The following is a 19985-nucleotide window of genomic DNA, read 5'->3' on the forward strand; positions in this document are numbered from 1 at the left end:
GGTGAAGGATGCCTCGACTGACGAACCTGTTAAACCTGAGGGAGAGGATTGTATCTTTAGATGAAATCCGAAAAAGCGAACACCCGAGCTCAGTAACCAAGTCAGAGGGAGCGTTGTGCATTTGGCAAAGTTAACAGCGGACACAAGGAAAACACGAGGTGCTGAAGGCGTTCCAGGAGCTAACTGCCTTTCAAATCCACCCAGTAGCTCGGGTGTCGCCCTGGCTGGCGGCTTCTGCCCTTGGTTTCCCCTTCTTAAAAAATCGAGGCGCAGGCAAGCTGCACTCAGGCGGGTGAGACACTTCCACGTGGGGACGGAGGGGGCCTTAAAGAGAGGAAGACCTGAGAAATCACGCTTCGCAGAGGCCTGGGGAAAGACCGTGGGAAGAAAGCCCGCGGAGTCCTTAGCAGTGCGCCGGGTCCTGGCCCTTGGAAGAAGCACCGGCTCAGCAAGCAGGCCGCTGCCTCCCAAGACCTACCGCGCGTGGCCCACAGCCCGCTCTGCAGGCCAGCGCAGAGGTGGCCGCAGGGCTCCGGGGCCTCGGGCGGGGCCAAAGCGGGGGCGGGGCGGGGGGCGGAGCCGCGGCGGGCGGGAGGGCGCGCGGCAGGCGCGGAGGGAGGGTGTCGAGCCGAGGGAAGCGGCCCGCGGCGGAGGGAGGGGAGGCCGAGTGCTGGAAGCGGAGCTCCGCGCTGGGACTGGTTCCTTCGCAGCCATTTTCTGTCCAACCAAACAGCCGATTGGAGACGGGAGCCAACCAGGGCTGCATTGGAGGTTTGTGTCTCGCTTCGGCCAATGATCGCTCCTAAACCGACTCCACTTTAGCTCGAATGAAATGTCCGTCTCCTGCCGGCGCCGTCCCCGCCGCCAACGCCGCGGCGGCCGGGGGCACTCGCCTCCCTCCCGCCCGCCCTCCCGCCCAGGTCGGGGCCGGGGCCGGTTCGGCGCCTGCGAGGCCGCTCCCGCTGCGGGCCCGGCCGGGAAGCGGGCGCGGGGCCGCGGTGCGGCTCTTTGTGCGCGGGGCCGAGGAGCGGCGGGACGCTGGCCAGGCCGCCTCCCGCTCGTCGCCGCTGAGCTCCGGGCCGGAGGCCGAGAATGGGGCGCCGGGGCTCCGTCGGGCCCCCCTCTCGGCGGCGCCCGGACCAGCTCCATTTTGCATGGGGGCCTGCCGGGGGGGGGGGCGGGGGACGCAGCTTCAACCCCCGGCCCCGACCCCGTTCCTTCGGCCTGGCAGCGGAGCGGGGGTCCCTGGGGAGTGCCCCCCTTCCGCCCGCGGGGGCATGGCGGGGCCGGGCCGCTTTGTCTGTCCCGGCAACCCTGGCACCGCCCGGCGGGCGGGCGGTAGGCGTTGGGCGCGGGCCCGGGGCCTGGGCCAGGCGAGTCGGGGGGATGCGCGCCAGGGGCGTCCGCCGGGCACAGGCGGGACTGACAGATCGGCGGGGCAGTGGGGCTGGGGCCAGCTCGCGCACCTTCGTGGGGAGGAAGCGAGGTCCCTGGCAGGAAGGAGTGGATTTGGTCTCCCCGCAGTCTGGTTTACACGTAAAGAATGCAACCATCTGGCGGCTTGCGGTCCCTGGACTTGCCCCGAAGGTGGGAAGGAAGCCTTTCGGATTGGACTAAGGTTTAATCTTGGATGGGAGGCGGGGAGGATATTCCGGGCCTTAGGAGCAGTAGTCTGCGAGAACAAAGAATTACAGAGCACCCACAAGTCGTGATCTCCCCCAAAGTACTGTAACAAGATAAATTTAAACAAGCTCAGGTAGCATACGACCTTTAAAAAAAACAGCATCCCACTATCCGTCATGGACTTCTCAATTCCGTGGTTCATGCTACGAGTCACGGGTGGTTTGGGCTCTCAGTATGCAAACTGATCAGTAACCTACAGTGATAAGGTAAACCAAACAATATAAGTGACATTAATAAATAGGGGTTTTATTTGTAAAGTATTGAAAGTTTAATCAGAATTCCTTAAAAGGCAATTATTGCTTCTCCCCATTGCTCTTGTAGCTTAATTTAAGGATTATTATTGATGCAAAACTCTGGTGGGGAAGAATGGAGGGTGGAGGAAGGGTCTGCTGCATTTCTTGGATACAAATTTGCATTTCTTGAAACCTTAAACAGATGTATGGGCTCCCTTGAGCTTTCACATGTATCATAACCTGCCTTTAAGAAAATATATACCATATGAGGTGGTAGGGTTTTTCTTTAATATACTGAATCTAAATAAATACTCAACTATTTGGGTGAGTGTGGTGAGGTGTGACCCTTCCCCTCCCCCAAGCAAAATACATAATATATACAGCTCTTATAAGTATTCTGAGGAATTTGTTTTTTCAAAGACACGCTTAACAAATAACACGGCTATAGGGAAGGAATTTGGGAGTTAAAGGATAATATTTGAAAAGAAATTAGAAATTGCTTTTACGATCATAGCAGGCAATGTCAGCCTGCCTTTGCTGCCTCCACCCTTGAAGTGGCTTTTTAAAAATTCAAATCAGTGGCTACAATTTTTCTGCTGTTTCCTAGATTTCATGCTGGAATGCACATGTGTAGTTTTTCTTTCCTTAAAATTAACACTGAAAGGATGTTTTTTTGACACCCCCCCCCCTTAATTGTTTCATTTGGAAAAAAAGGAAAGGAGCAAATGAGAGATGGAGATTGTAATTGATACCAATTTATTCAGCTATGTACAGTGAGAATGAAGAGCTACTGAATGTAGTTTTAGTCCAAAATGGTGCTTTAAAATTATAAATAGAGGTCTTAATTGATTGTGTTTGTTATATATGTTCTTTGGGCAGCAAGGTGATCTTCCCAGTATAATCTGAGATATTCAATTTAAAAGCATTATATTCCGAGGTAAATTTTTCTCTTGAGGTTTTGGACCCCTGAATTTCACTTTAAAACATTAAGAAAACCATTCCCCCAAAATCCAGTTGATAAGTGAGGTGTTTGTGCCTTGGGTGTTAATATTTTAAGTAATATAGATGTGTAATTTTTGGTCTCTTGCATATTATATAATTTGGTGTGTTGTGATGAATATTTATGGTGAGCATGACTAACTTCAGGGTTATGTTGGAAAAGCAATTCCCCCACCCTCTGCAATGGAATCAACTTTTAGAGTTCAGTTCTCCAAAATAAATCTTCCAATTTAACACACATTTATTGGGTGCCTGCTTTTTTGCAAAATTTTATACCATGCATCCCATTGAATAAGAATAGTAGGTAAAATTATATGTGCCTTTAAAATTTTTACTAGGAAGAAAGCCTGTAGGCTATACATTTTTACTACTAATAGATGTTTATCTTCTAGGTTGAAATTGGGCAACAATTAGACACCATTTTAGACGGGTGTTCTTGAACGCCACTGACAACAGTATTTCATGACAGTAAGTATGTTTTACTATTTTTGGTTGTTAATTATATTTGCACAGTAATTAGCTGGAAACAAAATTATAACTGAGTTATATTGGAGATTCCTGATAGAATGAGTGCCTTTCAAGTCTAGACAGATGGTACCTATACTCATTCCTAAAGCTTCCTTCTTTTTAGTCACTTGCATGTAGTGTTTCCTAAGGGCCCCTAAGTACTGGCAAAGCTACAGGGTAAAGCTTATCCCAGCTCTTAAGAGGCTTTCTGTTTATCTGGTAAGACTTTAGTTGAATTAAAAGAGGACAATTATATGAAGAATGGAAAATGATGGTTCTAAGGATAGTAGAACAAGTGAAAAGAAGAGGTGTGGAAGGCCTGGGTAGTTGGGAATGTCTTGGACGGAGCCTGTAGGCCTCCAGTTGAACCGTGACGGATGATGGCATTTGGATAGGTGGAAGGTGTGGCCAAATGCAAAAGCCTGAAGGCAGGGACGAGTGACTTATGCTCAGAGGTTGGGAAGTAGATCTTCATGGTCCAAGTGGGGATTTCATAGGATAATCGAGTGAACAGATACCACTCGGCCCCTCTGGATACTCAGTTCTAGATCTGCTACTGTGATGTCAGGCATGTCCCAGCTTCCTTGAGCCCTGTGGCCTCACTGCTAAAATAAAAACTGCACCTGGTGATCCCTAAGTAAGGCACATGGTGGCACTAAGATTTTATTACACTTAAGATAGAGTTGAAAACAAGATTTGTTAGGTTAAGTGGGGGGATCCACTCTTGTACAGCCATGAAAACTTGGTTGCATTTGAAGACTTTTAGAACCATTATAGGTGTAAGAGCTGTAGATGTGTTTTAGTAAGATCACTCTTAACACAAGATGTTCTCAGGTAAGTTGGATAGTAATGCAGTGAAATAGAAAAGGAAGGGCATATCCAGAAGATATTTTAAAAGAGGTAACAGATTAGGTAGATCTTGGGGGAGATGGAAGAACTTAAGATGACACTGGTATAATTAGCCTGGAAGAGTGGAAGGATGGTATTATTAATAGGATTGCAATAGTTGAAAAGGAGATCAAGGAGCTCACATCCATTGCCTCGTTGGAGGGGATGGGGAAGGTGAGTTTCATTTTCCAGTATCTTCCAGTATGTTCCGGCAATGATAGGATATCAGACATGTTCTACAAGCATACCTTATTGAGTGGCAAGCAGGATACGGTTATAGACTTAGGATTTATGAGTGTAGAAATGATACTTAATGAATTCATTAAGATAGGAAGAAAAGAGAGAATACAATAAACTTGGATAAAAATAACAATTAGGAGATGGAGAGGAAAGAATAAACCAGGAAAAATATTGCTTTGGAAATCAAAGGAGAAGAGAATTCCAAGTGTAAATGTGGGGTTGGCAGTGGCCGGCACTATAAAGAGAGTCAAGTAGGCTGAAGGCAAGGTCATTGGCAACTTCTAAGAGTGGTTTCAGTGTCATGTTGCAGTGGGGAAAGCACATGTCAAGGAATTTAAATAGGAATGAAGAGGTGTGCAAGGGGAGTCAGGGTGAGATTGAAGCTAGACCAGGGTGTGGAGTAGAATTAAGGCTTCTCATGTACTTCTGTGTGCTTAATGAAAGTCTAAGCATGTTCAAGGAAGAGGGAAGAAGCTGGTAAAGAGGACTGAAGATACTTTAGAGAGATAAAAAGGAATCTGATCCACAGAACAGGTAAAGGGTTGTGTGAGAGAGAAAACTCCTTATGCCTGGAAAGGGATGAGAACTGGGTTTTCAGGGACAGTAATCGTGCAAGGTTACATTTGTTGAATTCTTACTGTGTGTCATGCTCTTTGTGAAGTGCTTTTTGTACAATCACTTCACTTCTTACAGCTTCCCCACTTTAAAAACGGGGAAGCTGTAGCACAAAGAGGTGGTGAGCAAAGACATAGAGCTAGGAAGTGGGAGCCCAGCTTCCCCCCTCCGTGGTCTGTCCTGAAAGCCAGTGCTGCTCACTGCCTCCTGGTTAGCTGAGTATTGTCCTTGTTTGAGAAGCAGCTTTAAATATTTTCAATATATAGTCAGTAGACTTAGAATTTAGAAGGGGCAAGTTAAAGATTTATGATTAAGGCCAATGGGAGAAACTATCAGGAACAAATACTGTAAAGTACTTGGCAACTGAGACTCTGGATTTCAGTCCCATTTACTGTGTCACCTTTGGCAAGTCAGCCTCATACAACCGCAGTTTTTCTCATCTTCACAAGGTCGTGAACATTGCGTGAGATATTTAGAAAGTGTTCAATACATATTAAACATATTAAAGAGGGCACTATTTACTGCATTTGTACAACAAATTATTAGTACAGTTTAAATATCACTACAGAGAAAACTACAGAATAAAAATTTATTAGCTAAGCCAGCTGACCATTAATTTCACATAATATTTTAGATCAGTATTTTCTACTAAATAATTAGAATAGTCAATAAAATTAATTTAATGGGATTTAACCACTTTATCCAAATTTATCATTTCCCTTGAATCTAATGATTTGTCATTTTACCCATTCTCTTGTCGTCATTACATGCTCTTCCCTCTTTGTGGTCTGGATGAAATCCAGTGCTTTAGCTTCTCTGTTCTTATACCAGGCCTGGAAGTGTCACAACTGGACATATTGGTACTACTACACGTTGATGGTCACCAATTGCAACCAGGCCCAACACTCCTACGCCTTTCCTTTCCCATTCTCTGCAGTGACGGCCATCTGTCGACCCAGCTACAAGAATCACAGCATTACCTTTGGTCCTTCCTCCCGCTCTTGTTCAGTCAGTTACCCAGTCTGGTGATTTTACCCACTAGTAAAATCTCTCCGGTCTCCTTGTTCTGTTGATCTCCAGTGCTGTCGAGTGACCATCATCTTGCCTGAATTTGTGCTCTGACTGCAGCATTAGCGTCCTCACTGGTCTTCCGCCACCATTCTCGCTCGCTTCCAGTTCATTTTCTACACTGGACTGGAGCCAGAGTGAGCTTTTAAGAAAGACGTCTTATTTTCCCTCTTTGCTAAAACTGTTCTTTGATTTGCTCTTGTCCACAAGGGACTGCTTGGCCCCTACTTAGCTTGTTCCAATCCACCAATACTATGTTCCCCTATTTCCTTTCCCTGGAATATCCTTTTCCCATCTGTCTTTGCCTCACGTCTGTTCATCTTTTAGTCTCAGTTTAAATGTTATTTCCTAAGAGTCTTCTTTGACTCAGACTAGTGAGGTCCCTTTTGGAGAAACTCCCAGAGCACGTACCCAAACATCCTTGTTTTCCTTAGCACTTGACACTTACGAGTTAGTTAATTGTTTGTAATTATTTAATTGCTATATGTGACATTTATGGAGCACTCCTACTGTACTCGGCTGTCTGTACATGGTAAGTCCTAGTCTCATCTTACTTGCTCAAGGTCTCATGCTCGTAAGTCGCAGGGAATTAAAAATGGTGATCTGACTCCAGAATCTGTTCCTTGGAAGTACTAATAGGTGTGCTCCCCACCCCCTTCCCATGCCCCCATTTTACATAACATTTGTCTTCTACGCAAGATAAGGACAGACTAGTCTGTATTGGTGACTGCTTCGTCACGAGCACACAGCATGGACCTGGGAAGTACTATTTACACGGTAAATAATTGTTGACTGGCTTACTTACAATCTATAATCTATGCTGTAATTTAATTAATTAATTAATTAATTAGTTTATTTATTTATTTATTTATTTATTTTAACGGGGGGCACAGCTCACAGTGGCCCATGTGGGGATTGAACTGGCAACCTTGGTGTTACTAGCACCACACTCTAACCAACTGAGCTAAGTGGCTGCCCTATTTTGTAAATTTTTATAAGATGTTTTAGACCTAGGAAAAAACACCCTTTGGGATGTATCTATGAAGTTTTCCCCTTCATTCCTTCTATATGGATAGCATATTGTAAGCATCAAAGATGAGGTTAAGTTGTTGAATGGAAGATACTAAGCGCCTTGGGGATTTGAAGAAGGGAACACTACTTTTTGGCTTGGAGAAGAGTAAATCCGAAAGATTTTAGGAGGATGGGGGAACACTGGGTTTAAAGTAGGGGACACAAATTTTAATGGTACAAAGAGGAGAGGAAGACAGAAGGTTTGGTGAAATGACAGAAAAGCTAAAACTTGTGGAACCAAAGACACATACGGCGAAGCAGATGATGGTGCGGCTTATTTTCAAAGGAGAGAGGAGGATATCTAACATCTCCTGAGTATGAGACAAACATTGTCCTTGGCAGGTTTCTATTTGTTTAATTCTGATGACTCTATGAAATACTTTTGGAAATATTTCTTAGGAGACTGAGGTTAGGTGCTAATGCTGTTAATCCAAATGATAATCTTGCTGCTCATTCCAGCGCATGACAAAATAATGTGACTTGAACTTTTTGCCTTTAATATTTTTTTAATGTTACATTTATAAATAACCTCCCAGATCCTGGCTATTTGAACAGTCTCCTATTTAAAAAGACGCATGGTATCTTGTGGACATTCATTTTGGAAAGCATTTCTGTTACTGTGTTTTTCTTCTCCTCCCTTAAAAAAAGGTTTGTTTGCACTTGGATGTTCTGCAACGACCACTTTGGTCTGGTCTCCCCTAGGGCATTGTAAAGACTAGTCAATGCACAGCTGTCCTAATTGAGCTCTTTTGTATGGCTAATAAATCCGTCATCATTCTATCTGTCTGTTAAAGACTACTCTCCTAGTATCTTGTTTGTAATTTGGGGTCAAAACAGCATCTTTTATTTGGGTAATGTTCACATTCATTTATATTAGCCATTTAAGATGGGGTACATGATATTATTTCCATTTTATATAGAACTCCTCTTAACCAGTAGGGATGCTTGTTTTCAGGGATCAGTAGGAGAGTCAGTCAGAGCTCACTGACTGTTGTTTGCCACTTCTTGGTGGCCATTAAGAAGTATCAGTAACTAGGTACCCTGTACTTGCACATATTATTAAAGATAGGTGAAATCTGTTCTTTAATCCCTTAAAACCACTATAAATTATGGAAATGTATCTATCTACCATTAAATTAGATACCACAGTCAACAGATGCATCAAAGAAATGCCACGTTATTGAAGACTTGGAAACCAGCATATTTTAGTATTAGATAAAAATCTAACAGAGATGGAAAAGAAGACGTGTTACACGAGCACTCAAATAACTGCAATGAATAACCTTCAGCTTGTGCTGGGTCCTGGGCCTCGATGAATATTCCAGATCAAGTGTCTTTTGACTTGGCTGAAAGCATGTCTAAATTACACTTAATTTTTGCTACACTGTTTATACAGATAATTAATCTACATTTTTCTACCTACAACTAACCAGTCTCTTATTGTTTTGCAAAGCAGAAAGACTTCCAGGATTTGCCATGTTGGTGAAATGGAATGTAGCCAGTTTAGAGCTTATGGTTCAGTTTTTTTCTAGATTTTCCCCTCTTAGAATTCTTATAGTTCTGAGCAAAATTAATTAAGCAGGCTTCTTTTCAAATAGTCATTTTAACGCTCACTCTTGTCTGTGGTTATAATTTCCCTATCCTTATATGCAGATCTCCATTCTCCTTTTTTCTTTAAAGAATGAAATGTTTGAGGTTTGGAGGAAGAGAAAACTAACCTTTGGCTAGAATTGGAGGTTGATGGGCTTGTTCAAAATATGGGTGTACTTTTTGGGCTGTATGGGTACAGATTGTATAAGGAATCCATATGCTTCTTACACCAAACAACAGTTTAAACCAAGGCATTGTTTACTGTAGAACTTCAGTGAGATCACAAAGAAAGAAAGTCTGCAGCAAGAACAAAAGGGTTTGCCTCGGGATATCAGGCTTTTTAGCAGGAGAGCTAGAAGTGATGGATATAGGTGACTTCCAAGAGACTACTAAGCTGATTTTGGTTTTGCTTGTCATTCCAGGGATAAGTTAGGTTGTAAGTCAGGGTTGCCTGTACTATATTTGAGGATTATGCAGCTGAAAAGAGAGAGGTGTGTGTTTTAGCTTCATTTCCTTGTTTTGTTTCCCTGTTAGTCTTATGCTTATCATTTATGGAAGATGGAGAGGGGACTCTTTGATAGTTGACAAACTATGAAAAGGTTTCCAAATCAAGAAATGGAAATGTTTTCTTACAGTAAGCTTAAGCTATGAAAAAATGTAATTGACATCTTATGAGCATTGAATCTATTATTTTTTTGAGACAAGTTTTATTGAAGAGTATTGAAAAACTTTTTTTCTTCATAGATGGATGGTGACAGTTCTACGACAGATGCTTCTCAACTAGGAATTTCTGCAGACTATATTGGTGGAAGTCATTATGTTATACAGCCTCATGATGGTAAGAAAGCCACAATTAGAAACAAATTCTCAAGTCAGAACAAATTAGAAAGTGGAAATTTTATTAATATGATGTTCTAGGTTACTTTTGTCTTTATAGGAAAATTAGCGATCTTGCATCACAGTTCAGTGAAAGTCTAAAATAGGTGTATTTAATTAGATTGTTTTAATTAGAAATAGTCTTCAAAAGAGAGATGAGTTCTACAAAGGAATTCTATAAAAGCATGCCTTTTAAAAACTGGTACAGTTTCTTTAAAAATTTGTTACTGATTTCCTATTTGAGTATTAATTTGGAAATATCTTATTCAATTGATACAGTAAATAAAATATTTCTTTAGAGGGTGAGTTGCTAACTATTATATTTCTAGTAATTATGAACAGATGTATTTTTGTTTTTCATTCAGTACTAAGTTTGAATTATGTCAGATATTAGAATGGCAGTATTATGTTGGCCTATCAGAAATAATTTACTTTTGTGGCATTCTGATTTGTTAGATTAAAAAGTATTAAGATATATTTTTTAGAAGGCAACTGGAAGAAGGCAGTTAGTTACTTCATCCTAAAACATATACAGACAAGTTAATTTTTGATAACATTAACACATAAAACTGTATACTGAATCAGCTTATGTGTCTTTCGTATTTAATACAGATAGAGTGGGAAGTTTACTTACAAGATAATGCATTTAGTCATAAAGGATAGCATTGGTACTGTGAAATCTTCAATTATATCTAAATCTATATAATTTGAAAACTCACTTTCTGTAAGAACATTGGATCACTGATACAGCTTTGTTCAAAGGCTATTACAATATTAGTAATGATCCAATTGGGTCAGTAATAGTCAAGTCCAGTTTTTCCTTTCTATATAAACTTGGCTTTGGAGAAACAAACAGCCTCTTAATCTAGCAGTATTCAAGGAGCGATAGGTCAAGGTCTCTCAGTTTTATAACTGAGTCGTGCAACATGTATTCATGAGCACCTCCTCTGGAAGGTGCTATACCAAGTCCTAGGGAAGACACGCGACTAATCCCTGTCCTCAAGCAGCAGAGTCTAACGGGGGAATGGGAAATAAAAAGAATTATAATGTGCAGACAGGCACTGGTGATATTTTGTGAAGGGAGAGATGGTTTCTAAAGGTACCGTGGAGATGTTTTTGAACTTTTTGGAGAATGGGTAGGTAGGATTTCAGTAGGCAGAGTTGAGGACAAAAGTGCTCTATACAGTGGGTTTGAAATTAATGAGTAGGTTTAGTTCTGGCCCTGAGAAAACTGAAAAGAACCACTATCCTAATCCCTAAAAAGGATTAGGAAATGATCCAAAATGGTTCTTATCCTAGATCATTTTAGGAAGTCTATCTTGAAGTAAAAATTATGAGAAGCTTTAAACCTAAATTATTTTTATCTCTTTAGATACCGAGGACAGCATGAATGATCATGAAGACACAAATGGTTCAAAAGAAAGTTTCAGAGAACAAGATATATATCTTCCAATTGCAAATGTGGCAAGGATAATGAAAAATGCCATACCTCAAACGGGAAAGGTAATGCAGAGGAGTAGTTTAACTAGGGTGTTTTTTTGGGGGGTGCGTGCGGGAGGAATACATAGTTCACAAATACAGTTAGCTCTTGATTTCAGTCATTTAGACTTTCAGCAAATAAAGTATTTCTTTCAATTCTACATACTTAGTTACTGAACAATGTTCCATTTTTAGTTCTGTCATGTTCCCAAATGCTCCCTCCCCCCCGCCCGCTCCCCCCAATTGGAAGCAGATACAATAGAATTCAGAATATTTTTCAAAACAGGTGCATCATCAGAACTACCCTGTTTCCCCGAAAATAAGACCTAGCCCAACAGTCAGCTCTAATGCATCTTTTAGAGCAAAAATTAATATAAGACCCGGTATTATATCGTATCATATCATATCATATATTATACCCTGTCTTATATAAGACCGGGTCTTATAGTAAAATAAGTTTGGGCGTATGATGTAAATTCTACAATATTGCAGCAAAATGAGGTAATTTGGGACTGATATGGATATTGTAAGGATTTTTAAAATATCATTTGGAAACAACTATTTTAATATAATTATAGATATTAACATACATTAAAATTCAACTGGTATGATTTTTTTAGAAGTAGTTTTGTTAGAACAACTTTTAAAAACTCATTGTCACTACTCATCACTTAGTCTTAAAATTCACAATTTTTATATAGTTTTATATTGCATAACATACACCTATCATTGTAGCTTATAAAGTACAGATGAAAGTAAGAAAGATTATAAATAAGTATATTATTAAAATACATCACTGAGACTAGAAGTTCCAATTTGAGAGGTACTCTTTATGTTTTAAGGGTGAAAAAGCACAATTGCTGATTATTGCTTAAATAGGCTAGGCCTGTACTGCCCAGTACCATAGCCATGAGCCACATGTGGTTACTGAACACTTGACATGTGACTAGCGAACTGCGATGTGCTGGTAAATGTAAAACATACACTAGATTTTCAAGACTTAGTATGAAAAAAAGAATTAAAACATCTCAATTTTTAAACTGATCCTGTGTTTAAATAATATTTTAGATTTATTGGGTTAAGTAAACTATATAATTAATCCTGTTTTTTTTCTTTTTTTAATGTGACTACTAGAAAATCTAAAGTTTTTACACACACACACACAGCTCACATTATCTTGCTTGACTGCATTTATGCAACTCTTGTTTACTTTTCTGCATGATGTAATTTAGGCATGGAGGTGAAAAACACTGTTTCAGCAAGGATTTTGAGTGTCATTTCTGTTTTAAATAGCTTTGGAATTGCGTAATTTAATCCATTAGAGTTTTACTTTCAAACCCCAGACCCTTAAGAGAAGCATTGTTTCTATAGTGAGGTGGTAGGTGTGTGCTTTTTTAGGTAGGCTTTTTAATAAACTGAAAACCTATACCTGACACTTCTTATCTTCAGTAGTAAAAATGCCACCAGATGTCATTATTTTATTGCCGTGTAAGCCTCATGTGCATTCAGTGTTATTTTAAAAAAATTCTGGTGTCCTTATTCATGGAAATGCTAGAACAGAGAAGTGGTACCTAAGTCTAGCCCACAGTATACTACATACATGACCGGATTGCTTTTCTTGGGGCACTTGGTTAGTAAGAGTGTCCATCATGGGTGGGAGGGACCTCTTGTGGTTGCCTTTATACCTCTGGTAAATTATAGCTGTTTCCTGTGAATGATTGTCAAGGCTTCTCTCACTTGTATTTGAGTTTTTATTCTCACTCTGAGGGCTGAAATTTTTATAGCACAAATTGTGTTAATGTTATTAGCATACATTTCAAAGATTAAAGTCTAATAGTCATAAACTGAAGTTTGTATTCTTCTGAATAGCCTTCTATTTTTGCAAGTTGTTAGGAAGGTGATGATTATATTCCCTCCAAATTTCCCTGTGATTTTTCTCTTCAGATTGCAAAAGATGCCAAAGAATGTGTTCAAGAATGTGTAAGTGAGTTCATCAGCTTTATAACATCTGAAGCCAGTGAAAGATGCCATCAGGAGAAACGGAAGACAATCAATGGAGAAGATATTCTCTTTGCCATGTCTACCTTAGGCTTTGACAGTTATGTAGAACCTCTAAAATTATACCTTCAGAAGTTCAGAGAGGTAAGTAAAATGTCTTCCATTATGCGTTTTAGAAAATAAGATACACAATTCACTAACTTTTGCATGTATTATTTGCTTAAAAATTCATTTTATGCCAAATTAATTTTTTAGGAATATGTAATCACTTATATGACTGTAGTTAAAGAGTAAGTCCTTTTTTCCCCCCGTTATTAATAATGACAGTTACGTAATGATTAAGAGTGGACTCTGGAGCTCCGTCACCATCTGAGTGAGCTCTGTGACCCTGGGCAGATTATTTAAGTGCTTTAGGCCTTGGTTTCCTGGTCTGTAAAGTGAGGCTAATAATAGTACCTACTTCACAATTATTGAGAGGACTGAGTGAAATAATCTATTTACTGCACTTAGCTTAGCATATAAAGAACGCTCAATAATGTTAGCTGTAATAAAAGGTAGCATCTCAAAGCTTGTGGCCTTTTAGATAAGAAACAGAGGGAATTGTAGCTATATCCCTTTCTTACTATTAACTGAATTCTTCTACATTTCTTATTTGGTTTATCTTTGCCTATAAATTTTGTGAAAGTGAATTAAGATCAGCATATTTATTTCCACTCTGCAACTTGGGTGTCAGATTCACATTAGCTTTCAAAGTATTTTCTTAGTATCTTTAGTGTTAGAATACCATTAAATTAGTGATACCTGCATGGAATGATTAAAGGAACAGAATATGTAAATTCTTCCTAGGTCTTTTCCAAATCTTCCACATCACAGAACCTTACTCTAAGGTGGACACTTAGAGGTCGTTGGTCCAAACTGTCATTTTGATTTAGAAATTTTAAACTCCCAACTTGCAATTACAGTACTGCCCAGTTGGCTGAGAGCTGCATATATAATTAAGTGATAAACTTGAATTCTTTATAGATTTATTAGCTGAATATTTCTAGTATTTTACAGACTATTTCCTCTATAGTAGAGTTCTATTTCCCTTTTGATGTAGTGTGGAATCAGAATAATTTCTTTATTTTTTTTTAGATTTTATTGGGAAATGGGAACAGGACTTTATTGGGGAACAGTGTGTACTTCCAGGACTTTTTTCCAAGTCAAGTTGTTGTCCTTTCAGTCTTAGTTGTGGAGGGCGCAGCTCAGCTCCAGGTCCAGTTGCCGTTTCTAGTTGCAGGGGGCACAGCCCACCATCCCTTGTGGGAGTCGAACCGGCAACCTTGTGGTTGAGAGGATGCGCTCCAACCAACTGAGCCATCCGGGAGCTCAGCGGCAGCTCAGCGGCAGCTCAGCTCAAGGTGCCATGTTCAATTTTAGTTGCAGGGGGCGCTGCCCACCATCCCTTGCCAGAGTTGAGGAATCGAACTGGCAACCTTGTGGTTGAGAGGATGCGCTCCAACCAACTAAGACATCCAGGAGGCAGCTCAGGTCAAGGTGCCGTGTTCAATCTTAGTTGCAGGGGTTAGAGCCCACCATCCCTTGCGGGACTCGAGGAATTGAACTGGCATCCTTGTGGTTGAGAGCCCACTGGCCCATGTGGGAATCGAACCGGCAGCCTTCGGAGTTAGGAGCATGGAACTCTAAAGCATGGAGCTCTAACCGCCTGAGTCACCGGGCTGGCCCCTAATTTCTTTCTTTTTACCCATAAATATTTCAGATGCTATAGGTCATTAACGCTGTCTTGTGATGATTACTACTTATATAAAAAGTTAGCATTTTGAAGGGCCTCTTCATATGTAATTAACCAGAAGTGTTAATACACTCTGTGTAGTGTTTGTAAAAATAGAAGCTCCTAATTTTAGGAAATAAGTAAGCAGTCTAATTTAGAAAACAGTTTCCTGTGAATAGTGGTGATTACCTTTTCGGTTTTTCTTCCCCAGGCTATGAAAGGAGAGAAAGGAATTGGTGGAGCAGTTACAGCTACCGACGGACTAAGTGAAGAGCTAACAGAGGAGGCATTTAGTAAGCAGTGCTGTGACACATTTAGGCAACTAGATTTGTTTTTAACAAGTCATGCAGCTTGTTAGCGGTGATTTAGTATTGCAAATATTAATACTGAAAGGCTGCAGTGGTATTTTAGGAATATCAGCACTCAGTATCTTGACAATGCACAATCTTGAATCATTCTTATTAGTTCATGACCTTGTATGTGAATTCAGTGCAGGATAAGTGTAAAATTTTAATTCTGCAGACATTGTAATCTTGCAGCAATATTTCTGGTTTCCATAGCCCTTAGTTTTTGGTTTAACATTCATATGAGATTGAATATTGAGAATTATAGATTTAAATAAATTTGAGCTGGTTTCTTTTTTTAAAAATTATCATATTGTAATATTGGTGAAATAAAGGTCTATGGTGATTCTGTTTCTCACGTAAAATTTATATGTATATGTTTTCTATTTCTCGTACGTAAAATATATGCTGCTTAGTTCCCTAAGTGTTGCTCCCAGCCACTCCTCAGGCTGTAGGTCTACCCAGGAAGCAGAAACGTCCAGTCTTTCTGCAGATTTGTACACTTGGGCAATCAGCTAAAGCACACTTCAGAGAAATAAAGATTCAGAAAATCAAAAATGCCATAGATGAAATGTACTTTTTAAGGTGCTTTTATTTAAATGGAAAATTTGGGGGGGTTATGATTTTGCCCAAGATGACATTGATAAGCAACAGAAATGTAATGAGACATGAATAGCACAACCTTAAGGTTCAGGCCAAGAAAGGGGCTGCAATTCTTTTCTCAATTTAACTTTTTTGTCTTTTAGCTAACCAGTTACCAGCTGGATTAATAACTGCAGATGGTCAACAACAAAATGTTATGGTTTACACAACATCATATCAACAGGTAGAGTACCTTCTTTGTATTTTAAATTATTTTAAAAATTGATTATATCTGTTGATTTTTATCGCAGGTAGTTAATTTCAACATATTATTAAGAACCGGATAACGAAGGTTGTTAAAAATTGTTTTCTCAAAATATGTAACTGTGTATAGTATACTTTTAATGGTTAAAAATATATATACACATGTTCATATTTGCATCGATTTCTAGAAAGACACGAGAAATTAATAAAGTAGCTCTTGGGGGTAGAAAGAATGGAGATTTGGGGTGGCAAGCAGACTCAGTTTTCATTGGCTATTGTTTTTATTCACTAAATGCTTATAATATGCATAAGTTATTTTTAAACTAACATTTCTTTAATTCTTATCAATTTCAACTTTCTTAGATTTCTGGTGTTCAACAAATTCAGTTTTCATGATCTGAAGAAATGATGGAATGGGGAGTATAGAGAAGCAAGACATCTGTATGATTCCGAAGCAGAGACATTAGAAGGAAATGACTGATGAAAGGATGTCTCTTGTATATTAAATCGCTGTAATGTAGCTTCCTGATGCTTGACTAATTGAGGTGTTAATTCTGACTTGAGAATCTTTTTCATGAATGATTTTAAAGAAAAAATTTGGATTTTAAAGGTATTAAAATATTTTTGTTTTGTACGAGAGTTTGTTGCTCTGTATGACTCCTGTATGCATTGTATATTGCAATTTATTACTGTCAGAGATTTGTAGACAGTTTCTTATTTTCATATTGAATCATGTTACTTTTGTAATTCAAGTAAGCAGCTGGGTTAATTCATGATGTTTGCCCTTTTAATAAAATATAAGGGTAGAGTTCATTTTGAATGCAAGTTGCCTTTATTATAAATTTGAGTTTGTCTTGGTTATATAATATCTTGCATGATAACCTAGCTAGATTTTTAGCATTTGCCATATTTATTAAAATTAATTTTTTTGGTAAAACATTCATAGCTTAAGCAGCACCATTTTTAAAAAAAATGTAATTGAAAAATCAAGTGTGAATGCAGAAGCAATTATTGTCTGCCCTATTAAACTTGGTGCCCATTAACAGTGTTTACACTGTTCATTGTGCCTGTTCAGATAGTTTTAGTTTATTGGAGCTTTGTTTAGACTAAATTTGTTTATGAGTTACATTATTATGAGTGTTGGAATTCATTTATGTTTAATGCAGTCTTAGTGCTCTTGAAATGGTGCCCGTTTCATTTTGTATATGATTTTTCTAAAGCATATCTTCAAATACTATAGTATCCTCTTCCAGAGGAGGAATTTTATAGTCTGATGGTAAATGTCTTCATTTTACCTTTATAAGTGAAATGTCAAGTTTCCTATTATACTATGGGAACCAAGACGCATCAGACATCATTGTGTGTATACAGACCTTTGTTTGCATGGGTGAGTGAATGAAATGAAGAATAGAGTGAGTGCCGTGAATGGTGTGAAATAGAAACCGCCAACTTCCAGTGTGCTGTCTTGATCTTTGCAATAAACTAAACTTAGATAATGTAACTTTGTATAATTTAGTAGTATGTACTTGGGGTGTTACTTTTTTAAAGTGAGGATTTATATTTTTTCATCTGTTCCTTTAGATGATAATTAACTCTTTTTTGAATATCAATAATTGCTATTTTGTAGTTTGCTTAAAAGAGAGAGAGTTTAAGTGAGGGTCACCTTGAAGGATATTCATATTTATAAGGTAGAAGAATTTCCCTGATGTAGGCTGAATAGAAACATTTACTTTGCCAGAAGGAGACTTTGGGGGCATATTTGGGCTAATCTGAGGTTAAATACTCCTTTACTACCTTTTCCATTTAAAAAATAATCTTCATTACAGAGAATTCAAATAACCAAAAAAAACAAAACCAAAACAAAACAAAACACAAAACGGGTGAGGCGTGGTTAAGCCAAATCATCCATCATCCTACTGTGTTAAAATAACCAATGTTAATGTTAATATTTTGGTAAATATAATTTGTTCTTTTACTTTGCTAAATATGTATATTTTTATAAAAATAGGCTCATATTTGCATACTGTTTCATAACCTGCTTTTTTCACTTAATATATACTGTGAACATCTTAGGTTATTACGTAGTCTTCTATTTTTATTCCTCTATTATTCTATTGTATGGTTGAACCATAATTTATTTAATACTCTAGGACATTTTGACTGTACATCTTTTCAGTTATAAACAACACTTCACTGAATCTTATGTACATCCATGACCGTTTTCTTAAGATAATTTCTTAGAAGTAGAATTGCTGGGTTAACAGATACACAAAATTTTAAGGTTTTTTTGATACTCACATAGTGTATTTTTGAAATACCTTTCATCTGATCCAGGCAGTATATTACTATATAAGTGATTAAAGAAAAATGAGATGACTTTAAAATTTATATCAATATATACCAAAACAAATTTCTAGGGCCGGCCCGGTGGCTCAGGCGGTTAGAGCTCCGTGCTCCTAACTCCGAAGGCTGCCGGTTCGATTCCCACATGGGCCAGTGGGCTCTCAACCACAAGGTTGCCAGTTCAATTCCTCGACTCCCGCAAGGGATGGTGGGCTCTGCCCCCTGCAACTAAGATTGAACACGGCACCTTGAGCTGAGCTGCCTCCCGGATGGCTCAGTTGTTGGTTGGAGCATGGGCTCTCAACCACAAGGTTGCCAGTTCAATTCCTCGAGTCCCGCAAGGGATGGTGGGCAGCGCCCCCTGCAACTAAAATTGAACACGGCACCTTGAGCTGAGCTGCCGCTGAGCTCCCGGATGGCTCAGTTGGTTGGAGTGCGTCCTCTCAACCACAAGGTTGCCGGTTCGACTCCCGCAAGGGATGGTGGGCTGTGCCCCCTGCAACTAGCAACGGCAACTGGACCTGGAGCTGAGCTGCGCCCTCCACAACTAAGACTGAAAGAACAACAACTTGAAGCTGAACAGAACCCTCCACAACTAAGATTGAAAGGACAACAATTTGACCATTGTTCCCCAATAAAGTCCTGTTCCCCTTCCCCAATAAAAAAAAAATCTTAAAAAAAAAAAAAAAAAAAAAAGGTTAGACGAAAATGACCTAAACTTCAAAACAAATTTCTAAATTTAATAATTTGCTGGTAGTATTAAAGCTTTACAGTAGGTAAAATCAGGTCAGCTTTGGGGTTATATGGCCTTCAGACCCTTCTGGCATGTGTCAGGTACCTAATCTTTCATGCATATAAGAGGTAGTTGTGGCTTCTTACTTGGGCTGTGTTGCATTGAATTGAATGTCATGTTTTCTTCGCCTCTGGATTTTAAGTATATAAGCTCCTACATTAACCTCAAAGTGGTTTGTTTTCTTAAATAACTGTGCATCTTGCTTTTATGAGTATCTAAGAGAGAAATGAACTTCAGTGGCGAAAACAGATAGACGAAGGGACTTGAGTAGCTTCTGTCTATTCCCTCACTACCTCATTACAGTGGAGATGCTTTACTTCAGAATTTTTTTAATGCTACCTTCCTAATGTCATAGACTTGGTATGATGATGTTTTAAGCTATTTGTATTTCTTTTCCTCCTACAGTGTAATATCCATTCAGTATTTTTCTTTTCTGCAAAAACATGCCTAAATGCCTGTTTTCTGGATTTGGATTGTCTTGGGTAAAGGAATACCAGTTACCTTTAATAATCTAATTGAACATAGTTCTGAGGGTCCAACTACAAGAATTTTACAGCAGTAGAAATTAGGCATGAAAACCAAATAAAATAGTTTCCACCATTTGACAAGAATAAAATCTTACAGTGCAGGTTTTTTAAAAA

The 19985-nt window shown here is 39.3% G+C and overlaps 1 protein-coding gene across 4 annotated transcripts; it reads left to right on the top strand.

Moving 5' to 3' along the window:
• Positions 1 to 637: 637 nt before the first annotated feature.
• NFYB (nuclear transcription factor Y subunit beta) lies at positions 638 to 17709 on the top strand. Of its 4 annotated transcripts, none has more exons than XM_019728476.3 (8): positions 638 to 771; positions 3308 to 3383; positions 9639 to 9732; positions 11143 to 11273; positions 13194 to 13391; positions 15230 to 15311; positions 16109 to 16188; positions 16572 to 17709. In XM_019728476.3, the coding sequence occupies exons 2-8, from the start codon at positions 3378 to 3380 to the stop codon at positions 16602 to 16604; spliced, it is 624 nt and encodes a 207-aa protein (XP_019584035.1). In that variant the 5' UTR covers positions 638 to 771; positions 3308 to 3377; the 3' UTR covers positions 16605 to 17709. The 4 variants fall into 4 exon arrangements, with proteins under 4 accessions (XP_019584035.1, XP_074182339.1, XP_074182336.2 ...); XM_074326238.2 differs by having other exon boundaries at positions 769 to 1587; XM_019728475.3 differs by lacking the exon at positions 638 to 771 and adding an exon at positions 1762 to 1889.
• The last annotated feature ends 2276 nt before the right edge of the window (positions 17710 to 19985 follow it).

The sequence above is a fragment of the Rhinolophus sinicus genome, chromosome 1 (assembly GCF_057876585.1).
Source record: "Rhinolophus sinicus isolate RSI-liver-muscle chromosome 1, RSI-T2T, whole genome shotgun sequence".
Lineage (NCBI taxonomy): Eukaryota > Metazoa > Chordata > Mammalia > Chiroptera > Rhinolophidae > Rhinolophus > Rhinolophus sinicus.

Bases quoted from the DNA above. Each gene is read 5' to 3' on its own strand.
- NFYB (XM_074326235.2), top strand. From the start codon at position 828: ATGAAATGTCCGTCTCCTGCCGGCGCCGTCCCCGCCGCCAACGCCGCG.